Raw genomic sequence first — 14401 nt, forward strand, 5'->3', positions numbered from 1 at the left:
TGCGACTGTACTACGCCTTTACATATTTTGTGTCTTGAATTTTGCAACGGAGATGGCCGTTGCAGGTTCCCCGGGGGGACAAATACGAGAGGGCATTAGAGGGGACTTTTTGGAAAGAGATGTGGGTCAATTGAAATATAGCGTCGGGAAAAAAGGAGTGGAAAAGAAGAACAGATGTTTATTGAGCAAAGGGGGGGAAAGAGAGAGAGAGAGGCGGGGAGAAGGAAATAAGATAGAAACGAAACTGGCTGGCTGGCAGCTGTTAAGACATGTCTGGTCGAGGCTCGAGCTACCCTGCAGTCGGTCAATACCGGTTTCCGAATCAAGACCGGCTAATGTCCGTATCTCGAACTAAATCATAAACCTTGCTAAGTTTTAGAACATGTTTAGGGCTGTCCACTCACTCCATCGGAAATGCCTCATAGTCATCAGAATAACGGTGCGGCTACGTCGTGGTAACTAACCGGACAAGTTGTATTATTGACTGGCATGGCCGCGGGGGCTCCTATGCAGCAGAATAAATTCATTAATCGGGCGAGTGGGACAGTTTACTTGTGCTCGTTTGGGCAGTGGGTCGTGGAACCCATGGGATACTATGTTGGGCAGGTGTAAGTCGGGCAGGATATTACGATTGATAATAGAAGGCTTCTATGGCCATGGATACAAAATGTGAAGAGAAAAGGGAAATGCGGGAGATGGATTCTGAGAACCGGTAGCTCGGCCACCGCTCAAGGCCGAGGGCGGCTGCGGGGCCACAAGTCGCCGGTGGTGTCTGGTTTGGTGCAAGGGTGCAGGAGTGGTGCAGCGTGGCAGGGTGCCTGGTGCTACAAGCACACCTCGTCATCCCCCAGACTAGTCAGGTTCATGTAGGTGAGAGTTTGTGAAAGGCCTCTTGGTGAGAGGGTCCAAGATGGCATGGAAATTAATCTACAGATAGTAAAGGAGACGTTGAAGGACGGATTGAGCAAGACGACACACGACCAGGTGGCGTCAGGGCGGAGAGAACCTCGGGAGGTACTTTGAGGTCTGGTACTTTAGTTTGCCGATATTCAAGGTTGCCCCAAGATTGATGTACTGGCACCAGCACCAGTTGACGTCAACTGGTCGCTAGGCTCGGGTCACAGCGGACTCGGCTTGTCAACTGGTCAACGGTGCCAGCTGGGCGAACTAGGGCCTGAACGCACCAGACCCGAAGCGCTGAGAGGCACCAGACACCCAACACACTAAATGCTGGCACCACAATGGACATCTGGATGCACTAAATGCGCTACATGTACGGCGTCCGGGCTCCGGATCGCTGTCAACTGGTGTCGGGCAGCACCTAGGACACTGCAACGCGCTAGCTTGAGACGTCAACTGGTCAAGTCAACGGCCATTTCTAGCGTCTGGTCTTTCCAAACCTTGGAACCGTTCACATGTGCAGTTGACGTTTCAATATTCCCCTTGCCTGTCGGCGCTCAACACTTGCAATTGCGTGCCCGATCTCAACTACCAGCTCCAGCTTTTTCGTATGCGTTCCAGACAGACCTAGACCCAGCCTCTGGGCCGACAGTGTAACCCTCCCGTTGTTCTGCGTGCTCATCATCATGTTTCGACGCACCACAAGCACCCCCCGCATCCGCGTGTTTCCTGCCTCAACACCAAGGCCTACTCGTCGTCTTCTCAGCCCCCAAGAGACTCGCCTGGAACCATTGCTGTGACGTTTGGAGCCTTGATCGCCGGAGCCTACGGTTTCTATTTCCTCAGTCAGTCCGGGCCATTGCACAGCGTGCCGTCCCTCGTCGAGCCTGCAGATGAGGACCACATTCCCGTCAGGTCCCCTGTCGAGGTGCACAGTCTCAAAGCGGCAGACGCCAAAACTCGACAACAGGCAACCAGCTTCACCTTTGGCGGAAACAACGGCAACGGAAGAATCGACGTCGTTCGTGTAGCCAGCAATAACCCCGTCGAGGATGAATGGGCCGTGGCTGTCGGGAAGGGGGTTGGAGGCAGCAAAACATTGTATGCTGGTGTATATGACGGTCACGCGTGAGTACCAGTGTCTTCAGATTCCCCTCTCCCCTCGAAAACCCCACCTCCACGGCCCATCACGATAATCCTGAGTTGCTTATGCTTATTGCCTTATTGGCCCCATTAAGTGGTTGGGCGACGTCAGCAGTCCGACAACAGGCGCTGATTCCCTATGTTTCCCACGCCGTCAGCCGCATTGCAGCATTAGCCAACCCCGACGTCATTGACTGACTCAGCGATCAAGTCGGCCTTTAGTAACCTCGATGCTCGCACCATGAACGAGGCCAAGTATGCTGCTGAAGGAGCCGCAACCGCGGAGCCGGGTTCCGCCGCTGTCCTCGCCGCCATTGCTCCCGCCGTGTCGGGATCCTGTGCTCTGCTGTCCATGTACGACCCGACCTCTTCAATAGTCAGAACTGCTGTGACTGGCGACTCTCGAGCCGTACTCGGATCTTGGTCTGATGAGGCTGGCAGTTACAGCGCTGTAGCTCTCAGCAAGGATCAAACCGGCTTTAACCAGGACGAGGTGAGGCGTCTCGACAAGGCTCACCCCGGTGAGATTGGGGACATGATCGATCCCAAAACCGGACATCTGTTGGGCATTGCCATAACTCGAGGATTTGGGGATCATCGCTGGAAGCTATCCAAAGACGCCGTGGCGTCACTCCAGGGGAGCTTCTACGGCTTCGCCGGTCGCCCCAAGTATAAGTCGCCGTCTTATATGAGCGCTGAGCCTGAAGTTACCACTCGCAAGGTAGCCATAAAGGATTTTGTCATTCTGGCTTCGGATGGATTGTGGGATGTAATTTCCAAAAATAATGCTATAGAATGCGTCTCAAGATGGTTAGCTGCTCAAAAAGCTGGCAAGCCCGAGACCATTATCAACGCCAGGACGGTTCCGACGGTTGGAGAGGACGAATGGCCATCTTACAAAGCGACTCCCGAGTTCTTTGCAATTGAGGATCTTGACAATGCGGCCGTCCGCCTTGTGAAGAAATGCATTGGGCGGCAAACCGCCACACTCTGTTTTGTGGTTCCGTGACCGCTTACAGCCCCGTCAGCCGATACATCCGAGATGGTGTAACCGTTCAAGTCGTCTTTTTTCAGGACCCCTCTGGTAGTACCGCGAAATAATCCCGACGGAATGAAACCACCATTGGACGGTTTTAGTTTGAGACTTGCGACAGTAGCTTGTCTTGGTATTCTCTCGTTGCTCCTTATTGCAACTCGATTGTATAATCCGATTTCTGACCAAAAGAAAAGGAGCAAAATAAAACACATCATACACATACAAAAAAAAGGAAAAGAAAACCGATCAAGTCAACTTTCACCGTGCATCGCTTAGTCGTTAGTAGCTACAGACAGTCAGTCCAGTTGTTTTTGGCAAGTCCGGCATTGATTTTCTCCACATGGAATACGCAGTCAAGGATTCTAAGAAATTGCCGTTTGCTGCATATCGATCAACTATCTAGACGTGCCCCGCGTTCAAGGACTCGCTTCTCAGAAGCAACCGTGCTGACCCGCGGCGCTTGTCAGCATGTTACATCGGACTCAGTAGAGCCCTTGGCAGGCTTGGTTGTATCTGGATGCATGTGATGTCCTAGTTCTCGTGGTAGTCAATAAGCGGTGGGTCCGATTTGCCTCTGAGGGTGCCGGGCCAAGATAACGAGATTCGCAAAAAGCTGGCCAGCCAATATCCTGTCCAAGTGCTTCTTACTCAGTGCCACCGACAGTCTGGTGGTTGTCTCTTGTGCCTTCGGCATATTCAAGACTTAGAGTGATACTGACAATTTCACTCTCCGTCTGGCGACCGCCGCTTATCATTGATTACGGATCACCGTGTTCGTCATGTACGGATCGATTGCGCCAGTTAAGCTGCACGCCACAACACCTAGTATAGTTGCCCTGTTGGGCAGTCGTCTACTTGTCCAAAACGGTGCGAGTGGCTGGCTTTCGCAAAGCGAATTGGCTCGGCTGTTCCCCGAGTCACAAACGACATGCGCTCTTGCATTCGTGTACGGAGTACGTTCTTGGGAGTTCGAGAGAGGATGGTGTCTGAACGATGAACCCCGGACCCTTGAACTTTTTCTAAAAAGTCTCAATTCTCTGTCACTTTACATGATGCCGGCGCGAATAACTACTCCACACAGCTATAGATATACCAACCGTGGAACCACGAGACCCTGATAAATCGATGTCTCCCGGAGATCTTGCCCGCTCTTATCATCTGTACGGAGTAAAAGTGTTGAAAATATAAACTCTTTCCTATACGGGCGGTGCCCTCGGGTATTTCGTGCCGAACAGACCGGACGAACGGGGCGAAATATTCGCAGTTCGTCTTGCTCTTCCCATCATCCGCTCTCGTCTTTTCCATGACGCATCATGAGGTATTTGAGGGCTCGCGACATGCGGCAATGCTATTCCGTCTCCACGAACTTAAAATCTTCTCTCCCTATTGGTCGCACGGAAAACACGGGGGTCGAGTTCCTGGAGGCGGTTCATTATCTGTAAGAAGCGAGCTGTTTGGCGGCGCCAAGACGGCACAGGGCCCGAACAAACTTGGCTCTTTTGTCAAGCATACGCCGATGGACTGCGCATTTACCCATGCGCGGACTTGGCGTAAGCGTCGCAGTATCCGCCGTGAGGCAGCACACAGGACCAGAACAGAACAGAACAGAACAGGACAGGACAGGACAGGACACACTGGTACCGCATGCATGGTGACATGGTGTCCTCGCTTTGCGCTGACTCAGGCACGGTAGTCATCTTATTTTTAAGCATGGTATCTTAGCATGTCATAGCGGATGCCCCGACACATCTGGAACGTCGAAAGAAGGCTCCGATCGACGATGCCCGTCTCATGTATTTTTGTCCAGATTCACGATTCAACTCCGGAAATAGGACAACCACACCCCTGATAACCTGCTAAAGTACGGAGTACTGCCTAGACATCAGGTGGTCTTAGGGGTCTGGCTGGCTCTTGGACCTAGACAGCTACGGCACCCAGGCCCCTCTGAAACAGTCACAAAATAAACAAATGGAGGCACGGAACAGTGCAGGAGTGGAGCGACAGTACTAGGACTCTAGGAGTGCCGGACCAGGGTTGAGGCTCATTGAGGGTTTTAGGTTTTCTTCAGTCCAATACATTACTCACCCGATGGTGTCTGCTTGTCTCGTCAAAGCTGCCCCAGGCCGGTTACTGGTAGCTTTTGCTCCCCATTACAGTGGATCACCGTACGGTGTCTGAAGTATCTAATGTTGCACGTCTGTCAAACTTCAGATAAGCTGGCGCAAGCATAAACTCCAATTGGTGTGACCAGGAACTACAAGTTCTTTCTGGGGGTGGCCAGCCGAGGTCAGGGCTTGACGTACAACCAACAAGGAATCTTGAGGCGGAACATCACAAGGTGGCTGCAGCGCCATCGCCAATCACGTACACTGGCACACCTAGGAGGTACACGTTGAGGCCCGGCAGGCAATATTCGGCTCCGATAGAGCTTGATTACCCAGTTGGAGGCAGATTCGGGCTGAAGACTTTGGTGCGCTCTCGACAGTGGCGGGCGGAATACGGAGAATTAAAGGGTCTGGTGCTACTAAGCTTTTCAGCTCAGCCATAGGTTTGTCCGGCTGGCCATGTCCGCACACTGCATTCCGCGTAGCCGGCTCGCGTCAAGCAAGAAGGCAGCCAGAGGAGGGTACAGAAATCAAGGCCAAGGACCACCCGCTGGGGTTCATTGGGCCAACGTTGTCACAATCAGCTAGGGTAAAAGAGATTCTGGTCGATAAATTCGGCCGGCGGCCGAGGGCTACACCCCACTGTGGGTTGCCCATGGCTCTCTCTCTCTTGCGGGCAACGTCTTGAAGCGACAGAGATGAATTCTTTTTTCATACAGACGTTATTGCCTGGAGTAGGAAAAGCAGGCCGACTGTTTGGGGATCGACTCGAGGCGGACGCCCCGGAAGTACAGCAGGTACACTTGCGATTCCCACGCAGTTGATACCCTGTCGATATGTTCCCGGACGGAGACGGCGACGGAAAGATGGCATCTTTTTCTTCTTATTTTGCCCCAATATGCATTTGGTCTGTTGATGGAAAATTCATTCCCCGCTCCCTGTTGCCTGTGAGGCAAACAGAAAGGCAGAACAACTGGCTCGGTCCGAGAGAGACGAAGAGACGCTCTCAACATAGTAGGCATATGGCCATCACATCACATCGAACTAGCTACTTCCTATACCGATTGGATAACAGCGCCAAACAGAATACCTGTGGCTGCCACGACGATCTGCGGGCCGTCATACCCCGGCCCACTCACCCTTGAGGCAAGCCGAGCCTCGAGTAGTCTTTGAGAGTTCCTCCGCATGCGCAGCACAATGTGCTAGCCAGGTGGAACTACAAGTACATGCTAGTATTGGCCTGTACAAAAGACTTTGTGTTCCGTCGACGCACATGGCCATACATGACCATACATGGACACACGGACACAACACAACCCTTGCTTGGCTCTTACACTTTGTGTGACACTCGCAGCGGCCCCCCCTGGTGTAACACTATCTGGGTAATGGGCATAATGCAACCAAACCGACAGGCCTAATTGCCTGATACATCTGACAACCGGAACGACCAGACGAATAGCGGATTGCGCATGGGGGCCGGCCTTAGCTGCGCCAGTGGATGGAGTAGCTAGCTACCTATGTTTCTCCCACCAAGTTGACACATGCTACCTGGACCTAGTGCGCCAAGACGAAGCAAAATAGTACCCATGCTCCTGGACTTGCCCTCTACAGAGGCCGTAGAGGTTGACAAAAGGGTACGTGGCGGTCCTACTTCAACCCGTGATTACGGAGCTCGCTCATTGCCCTCTCCTGGGCCGCCGAACGGAGGCGGCACCGTATAGGTGTCAACTGGATACTGAGATGAGAGAACACACACGCCCCTGTTGCCCTGTTGCCCTGTTGCCCGTTCTTGGCCCTGCGACCCTGTCCGTCATTCCCCTTCTGCTTTCTTTGCCCCCCCTTTCGTCACGCATTATTCGCTTGCGTGATGCCCATCGGACGGGCATCGCGTTGTAAACGCCGCCCTGAAGGACTGTACAAATGTACGGATAGGCAAAAAAAAAAAAAAACTTGGATTCTTATAGGCATGGGGGCACACATCACTAGCCCGGCGCCTCGTTGGCTTGTCTCCGCCGCTTAATATACGCAGCCTTTTATTATTTCATGTATTCTGTTTTGCTTCCTAGTCCGAATCAAGAGAAGGAGACCCATACATACATGCGTTTCTTGTTGCTAAGCTCGTGGCGAGAAGTCAATAAGAAGGATTCGATCCCACCAACTCCCTGTCCCACTTAGGGTCCTCATGTTGTAATAAACTATTACTCGCCATAGCATCTTGGCCGCCATTTCAAATCTTTGCACGTTTCCTATCCATCTGGCAACCACCTGGCTTGTTTCAATCTATTTCGAGACGACGTACGACGTCAAGACGATTTAAAAAAAGAGACACGGGACCCACGCGGCGCATTGGCTCTCTGAACAACATACATATATGCAGGAAGTGGACTTTCATTTTCACACACAGAACACGGGCCGTTCGGGGCACGATCACACAGAATCTCGTGCTCTTGCCACCCTTCTCCGCGGAGAAAACAAGCTGTTTCTGCAAGACAAAATTTAAACTTCTCTTTCTTTGCAACTCTACGTTTCATTGAGACCGTTGAACGGGTACTGCTCTGCCGTGTTACCTAGACTCACTTGGGACGTCAATTCAACATTGCCTCTGCTGCTTCGCTACGGCCACTTCTGCCACCACCGACTGCCGTGCTACCAAAAAGACACGAAGGCCGGACGCCAGAAACCATCATGGTATCTGTTGGTTCTTTTCATTCTCGGTCGGGCTCATCCGCACAGCTCGATACGGGGGACGTCCATGTATGTCATATCTGTCTAAAACAGTTCAGTCGAAGTGAGTTTACCTTTAAGCCTGTTTTCCCGCCTTTTTGGGCTGCTACGAATATTCTCCTCAAGCTTAACCACTGCGCTGGGACGACTGTGCTAATGTATGCGCCTCGCTTTTTTTTGGGGAGCAGGAGACCTGAGGGAACGCCATAGACGGCGGTGCGAGAAGTCGATTGGGAAGATTATACCGACCAAGAAGCGGTCTTGCGAGCGGTGCATATCGTTCAAAGTCAAATGCGGCTACGAGAAGCCCTCTTGTAGGTTCAACTCTTGCAGCCAACGACCTTGGTTGCCGTAGCCTAGTTCCCGTACTGACGAAACGTTTCAGGTAGCAGGTGTGTAAACCGCTCCGTGCCTTGCGAGTACAAATTAGAACCTCGCGTAAAGATGCCCCTCAACCCAGCATTCGGGTTGGGACCCAATCCCGCCTTCTCCGGGTCGATGGATGTATTCTCGGTGCAGCAAAACCATTCAGCAGAAACGGACGCCGTAGACCAGCAGCAGGGCTCGTCATCATCACTAGCTGCGCCCGAAATGTCATTCGACCTTTCTTCGTCGTCAGCCTCTACAGAAGCCCTGGACACGGCGCTGGACCTTGTGGGACAAGGCTTCTACGCGGGCAACGAGTACTATCAGCACTGGTCGCACCAAGATGGCAGCAGCAACGGGCAGAATTCACCCTGGGACGCCACGACAGTATGGTCTGACGGGTCGTCAAGCATTCCTGACCCCGTGATGCTTGACGAAGTGGTTATGGACTCGGGCTGGACGCAGAATATGCTCGATCCTACAATGTGTATGGATACATATGGGGAACACAGCATGACTTATTACAGCCAAGGCATGCAGCAGGTGCAGTACGGCCGGTCGGGGAAGCGCCATGGCAAGGCAACTTCAATATCGTATTAAGGTATCGCACGGAATCAAGCTGCGCCAAGAATGCACGACCCTTTGCGCCAGCAACCCACCCTGGTCGAAACAGGAGATCGTCCGTCCGTGTCGGACCCAATCGCCACAGGAAGCCTTTCTAATGGGCTACACTGCTGGGATGCATGGTATTCCACGGGTGATGCCGAAACAGACAAAAAACAAGAAGACGACTAAAAAAAGAAATTAAGAAACGGGGAGAGAAACCTGGGGGGGGATTCTGGGCAGGGATACATTTACAAGCAGGGTGTCTCAACTACAAAAACTCTTTTCAGAAAAAAAAAAAAAAAAAAAAAAACCCAGTACCGTACCAAACGCAACCAATTTCCAACACTGGTTGTGTGAACAAGGTTTTCCAAGGTCCGCAGGTCCTACATGCCAGATTTCGGTAGTCGCTGAACCCAAGCAAGGGCGAGCTGGACCGCAGACTTGAACCTTGGACGCAAGTTTCCCCTCCAATGTGGGCCAAGTTTCCTACAGAGACGGGGACTACAACCTTATTCGGGCTCTCTTTCCCAGAGAGTGTTTGGCTTGGGTTACGCTGCATGGGTTGCTTTTTATTGTTCCTTTGCGTTCTTGGCTTCTTAGGTCCCATCCATGTGATGCTAGGGGGGCATTGTGGCCGTACACGTGTTTGGTGGAACCTGGGGGGGACTATTGGGCTCGCGCTAGAACTCCAAGGGCTGGAGTTGCATCTGATACAGTCATTTGGATGGTTTTTGTTTTTGTTCTTCTTTTTCTTGTTCGTCTTGCGCCTTGGGGAACTCTCTGGAAAATGGATCGACAGCACAGTAAAACAGGCAATAGAGGAGTTATTAGAGTAGATGGAGAAATGAATCGGCACGCATTGTCCCCGAGTCAGTTTTGCTTTGCGCGTGTAACGCCCGCCAAATGTGCATGGCTATTGTTTATATTTTCTTGTGTTGTACGCGTGTGTACTAATGTGTCGTTTATATCAGGTGTGTCGTCTCAGTTGGGGGCCCTCGTCAAAGAGGCAATGCGCGGGGAGCGTCTTCCCTGGGGTCAAGCTCGATAACGACCTGGTTTGAGACTGTCCTGGCACTTGTATCTTTGTATTGAGACACGCCGATGCCGCATCGCCACTCGGCGTGTGATACGGTCGTAAGCAGGTAAATCGCCAAGCAGCCACTCATGTCGACGGCCGGCCGGTGTCGTCGCATACGTCTTTGCGTTTTGCCTGGTTTGAGCTTGGCAGTCATCTTGCCCCCTTTGTCGTCACCGTCTGACATTATGTATGCGGTTTTGCGAACCAGTGTCTCTTTTCCCCCTCTCTTCGCGGGACGAGGTCCGGCCTGTCCGGAGGGTTTGGCTGACCGCCAGTTTTTCTTGACGGCTGACGTGGACGTTATGTGCTGGGGAGAGGGAACGTGTGAAATCTACGGGGATGATGTAGCTGAGGCTGGGGGTTCTTGTGATGGCGGCTTGCCCTGGTGGTTTGGAGGATGAAGACTGTTGGGGACGCCGCAGTGTTGATTTTGCGGACTGTGGTGCTACTGTGGGTTTAGAGTAGCTGGAGACGGGAGATGTGTCGTCTTGTTGAGATGGTGCGTTGCCTGTCGTTTTGGCACGGTGCGATTGTTCCACTGGAGTGTACGTTGCGTGTTCGTTGGTGAGTAACCATGCAAAATTGACTGTGGACATCACCCGGAGGGCCGAGGCGTGTAGTTGGAGTTGAAGTGTTTGACGCATCGGTTGTCAATGTCATGCCCGGTCCACGACACGTTGACAAGAATGCGCCAGCTGTTTACATGGCCGTGTCGATAGAACTCGGCTCGCTGGGCGCACGCTATCCATGTTTTCCTGCGTGACTTACGGGTCCAGGGCAGAGCGGGAACTGCCTCATGCTCGAATGGCACCAGACGCATGTTCATGTTTGGTTGAGACTCTTGGCCTGTCAGATATAATGCCGCCCTGCCCTCCTGGGCGGCGGCGAGCACCAATGACGTTCCCCCCTGGGACGACGCCTTGAACAAGGTTTCCAGAGGTAATAATCGTACACGTATCGAGATTCGGGTTTTAGTTTCTGGGCAACTGCAGCCGTCATGGGCTGGCGGGGATGTCCCCTGTCCCCCTTCCCCCCGCGTGGTCGATCAAAAAATGACACATGGATACCGGAATGCGAGCTAGCTGGGTAACCCCCGGATGGCTCGTCTGACCAGAGCTTCTATCTGGTCCCAGCGTCTTAGCAGCGTTGCGCGCTGGGCATCGTCTCCGACTGTGACGGCCCGAATCGCGCTCTTGACGTCGTGTATCTCGTCCAGGAAGCGTGTCAAAACGGCCACAAACACGCGCTCTTCCAAAGGCTTGCCCTGCTGTCCTCCATTCGCTGCCCTCTCCGGCGGCTCCGCGGCAAAGCAACGTCCCAGAACATCCAGCGCGCCGTCAGGTAGATCCCACTGCGAGCTCGGCCCAACAAGACACTCGTCAAAGCCCCGGGCCCGAAGCTCTGCCTGCTGCTCCGCGCCCAGCCTCGACAGGATAAAGGCGCCGAGATCAACGCTGTCCCACTGGTTGTCGTCGAGCAGGAACCCATACTCGGCCAGCAAAAAGTCGTTGGAGTGCTCGCCGTAGGAGAGGAAGACCTCGTCGCCCCTCGCGCAGGCCCGCGTCGCCGTCACCGTGTACGCCTCGGGCGAAAAGGCCACCGAGCACCCCGGCACGCCCGCGTGGTTGAACATGTCGGCCACGGGCAGCAGCGCGAGCCGGTCCTCCCACGGGTACAGCAGCGTCGCGTCCGTCTCGTGGTAAAACGCCCGCGTGCCGACGAGGAACCAGCAGCGCAGGTAGGCGTCCCGCGCGACGCCGGGGAAGGCCTCGTGGAACGCGGCCCAGTCGCGCTCCAGCGCCGCCTCCTGCCGGTCCACGAGCCTCCGCGCCCCCGCGGGCAGCAGGTCCTGGAGCCGCCGGTGCCAGAAGAGGGGCGTCGTCGCGGCGAAGCTCTGCAGCGAGGGCATCGCGTCTCTGCGGAGGGTCGTCTCGGCGTCAGAGCTGGCCGCGAGCTGCGCGGCCAGCAGGCCGTGGATCGACGATGCCGACGGCAGTCTGGACGAGATGGAGGCGAGCACCGAGTCAAGCCTGAGGATGGCCCTGGCGGGGATCGTCATGAGGACCTGGCCTGCCTGTGGGAAGCTGATTAGAGGGCCGCGCTGGGAGGGTTCGCGGTGTGCGCAGACGGAACCTTGATTGACCGTGTTGCCACGGCGCCGATTCCACGGCCGGGCATCTGCTGCGGCGCGACGCCGTCGAGCTCGACGCCTCGGGTGCGTGCCCAGTTGATCAGAGGCTCGAGGCCTTCCATTTCCACACGCTGTCGCTTCGCTGGGACAATGTTGGCGCCGTCGGGATGGAAGTTGGATGCGAGGTGCAAACGTGCAAAGACGGGACGCGAGCAAGAAGCTGTAGCGACATACGGGCGAGTTGGAAAGCTCGCGCCAATTGGCCAATCGTTGGTCCGCATCGGCTCGTTTGCGAGATTGAGATTGGCGAAAGTGGGGATGCGGGGGCTTCCCGAGATTCAACCCCAGAGGACAGGTGAAAAGCACGACTGGCTGCTGCGTGTGTCGGTCTGTTTTGGCTGTTTTGGACCATTGGCTTGTTTTTAGGCGCTCGTCTTAATTGCGTAGTGGTGGGCTTTGTGTAACTTGCCGTGGGGAGCATACAAGTTATGAAAAAAAAAAAAAAAAAAACAAACCGCAGCAACCCCATTGGCATCGACGACTCGAGAATTCAACCTCATATATGCCAACAAAACTACACAAATAGTGCGCCACTCTGCAAAACCGGCCGCGCCTACTTGGTAGCGGCGCCGGTAATCTCATTCACAGGCGCCAGCGGCCTCCCTGTCCGGAAAAAGGCCCGCAGATTCTCCAAACACTCCCTCTCTCCCCTCCTAAACGCCTCCGTCGTCACGGCCCCCATGTGCGGCTGGCAAATGACCCTGTCGCTGGTCCTAAAATAATCATTAATGTGCGGCTCGTTGACAAACACATCCAGCCCCGCGCGGGTGATCTTGCCACTCTCCAGCCCCTGGATGAGCGCCTCCTCGTCCACAATGGCACCACGCGCCGTGTTCACGAGAAAGGCGCCGTCCTTCATCAGCCCGACCTCCCTGTGCGAAATGAGATTCGTCGTGGCCGCGGTAAGCGGACAGTTGATGGACACCACGTCCGACTCGGCCAGGAGCCGCTCGAGCGTGGGACAGTACGTGGCGGCGTGCCTGGCCTCCTCGGCGGGCGGCAGCCGCCGGCGGTTGTAGTACCGCACGGGCATGTTGAAGGCCGCCGCCTTGAGGGCGAGGTGCTTGCCGATGCTGCCCATGCCGACGATGCCCAGGGTCGAGCCGGACGGGTCGCGCGCGGGCACGAGGCCGGCCTTCCACGAGCCCGACCTGGCGCCTCGCTCGGCGCGGTGCGCGTCCCGGAGCACCGCCAGCGTCAGGAACATGGCCATGTCGGCCGTCGCCTCGGCCACGGCGTCGAGCGTGTTGCAGAACCACATGCCGCTGCGCGACATCCAGTCGACGTCGAACTCGTCGTAGCCCGCCGACGCCGAGGCGATGATCTTGCAGCTGGGCGCCAGCGGGCCCAGGAGCTCCTCGTCAAACGGCTCAAACTCGCTGGTCCCTACGCGGATGATGAAGGCGTCTATCGGGCCGTTTTGCGCCACATCCTGCGGTAGTTTGGTGAGTGCTTCCTTGCGGTTTTGAGCGTCGAGGACCTGCGTGTGTCAGGACGTGCAATTTCGTGCTGCTTTTGTTCAGAAAAGGGCACAAGGTATACGGAATACTCAAAATCCTGCTGGTAGTCGGCGACAAAGTCTTGGATGTGGTATTCTCTGGACCCCATTATGACCAACCGAGGCTTTTTGGCTGCAGGTGGTGCCATGGTTGGCTGGTGTTGTGAAGATTGTATGATAGGAAGAAAAACGCATGGATGATGTGTGGTGTTTCAGAGCAAGTGGCACGGCCGAGCAGTGTAGTCTCACTGAATGTTGACGGAAGCCGTGTAAGAGCATCCGTGTTTGCTGACGCGAGGGGAAGATGCGCCCTCCGATCCGACCTTGGCTCACGGCGGTGGGGACGGGAGGCAGGCCCACATGAAAGCCATGTAATAAATGGTTATGGAATCTCTGGTTCGGATTGTTCGTGTGGAAAATGCAAAAACTACCAGCATGGTAGGCCATATCACCATTGGGACTTTGCTCGAGTGTGTCCGCGTCAAAGAAGAAAACAATCTCCTTTGAGGAGCTTAAATGGAGAATCGAATTGCTGGAAAAACACTCAGCAAAAACACTCTGGCGCAAGAAGCAGGTCCCATCCGGGTCGGCCCGGCGAATCACGGATCCATCCGGGGACCGGCCCCAATGCCGCCGGTGCCGTGACAATTTTGACATCCACAGACCACCGGCATATGACGCGGTATTGACGATGCTCCGTGTACTTGATTGGTTCCACTGGCTCGAGTCAAGAAGTCGAGGGCTTCATGGCCAA

The 14401-nt window shown here is 54.6% G+C and overlaps 5 protein-coding genes across 5 annotated transcripts; 2 read left to right on the plus strand and 3 right to left on the minus strand.

The window, feature by feature from the left end:
• Positions 1–1266: 1266 nt before the first annotated feature.
• J3458_019314 (uncharacterized protein) lies at positions 1267–3052 on the plus strand (the record flags this gene model as incomplete). The annotated part of the gene is made up of 1 exon (XM_066121457.1): positions 1267–3052. Exon 1 carries the CDS (start codon positions 2285–2287, stop codon positions 3050–3052), a length of 768 nt encoding a protein of 255 aa, XP_065973483.1. The 5' UTR covers positions 1267–2284.
• Positions 3053–7869: 4817 nt separating this feature from the next.
• J3458_019315 (uncharacterized protein) lies at positions 7870–8874 on the plus strand (the record flags this gene model as incomplete). Its single annotated transcript, XM_066121458.1, has 3 exons — positions 7870–7972; positions 8097–8222; positions 8294–8874. The coding sequence occupies 3 exons, from the start codon at positions 7870–7872 to the stop codon at positions 8872–8874; spliced, it is 810 nt and encodes a 269-aa protein (XP_065973484.1).
• Positions 8875–10128: 1254 nt separating this feature from the next.
• On the minus strand, positions 10129–10602 carry J3458_019316 (uncharacterized protein; the record flags this gene model as incomplete). Its single annotated transcript, XM_066121459.1, has 1 exon — positions 10129–10602. The coding sequence occupies one exon, from the start codon at positions 10600–10602 to the stop codon at positions 10129–10131; it is 474 nt and encodes a 157-aa protein (XP_065973485.1).
• A 434-nt stretch (positions 10603–11036) lies between these two features.
• Positions 11037–12370, minus strand: J3458_019317 (uncharacterized protein; the record flags this gene model as incomplete). Its single annotated transcript, XM_066121460.1, has 2 exons — positions 11037–12032; positions 12092–12370. The coding sequence occupies 2 exons, from the start codon at positions 12368–12370 to the stop codon at positions 11037–11039; spliced, it is 1275 nt and encodes a 424-aa protein (XP_065973486.1).
• A 332-nt stretch (positions 12371–12702) lies between these two features.
• On the minus strand, positions 12703–13757 carry J3458_019318 (uncharacterized protein; the record flags this gene model as incomplete). The annotated part of the gene is made up of 2 exons (XM_066121461.1): positions 12703–13629; positions 13692–13757. 2 exons carry the CDS (start codon positions 13755–13757, stop codon positions 12703–12705), a joined length of 993 nt encoding a protein of 330 aa, XP_065973487.1.
• Between the last annotated feature and the right edge of the window lie 644 nt (positions 13758–14401).

Source organism: Metarhizium acridum (genome assembly GCF_019434415.1).
Source record: "Metarhizium acridum strain ARSEF 324 chromosome Unknown scaffold_564, whole genome shotgun sequence".
Taxonomy (NCBI): domain Eukaryota; kingdom Fungi; phylum Ascomycota; class Sordariomycetes; order Hypocreales; family Clavicipitaceae; genus Metarhizium; species Metarhizium acridum.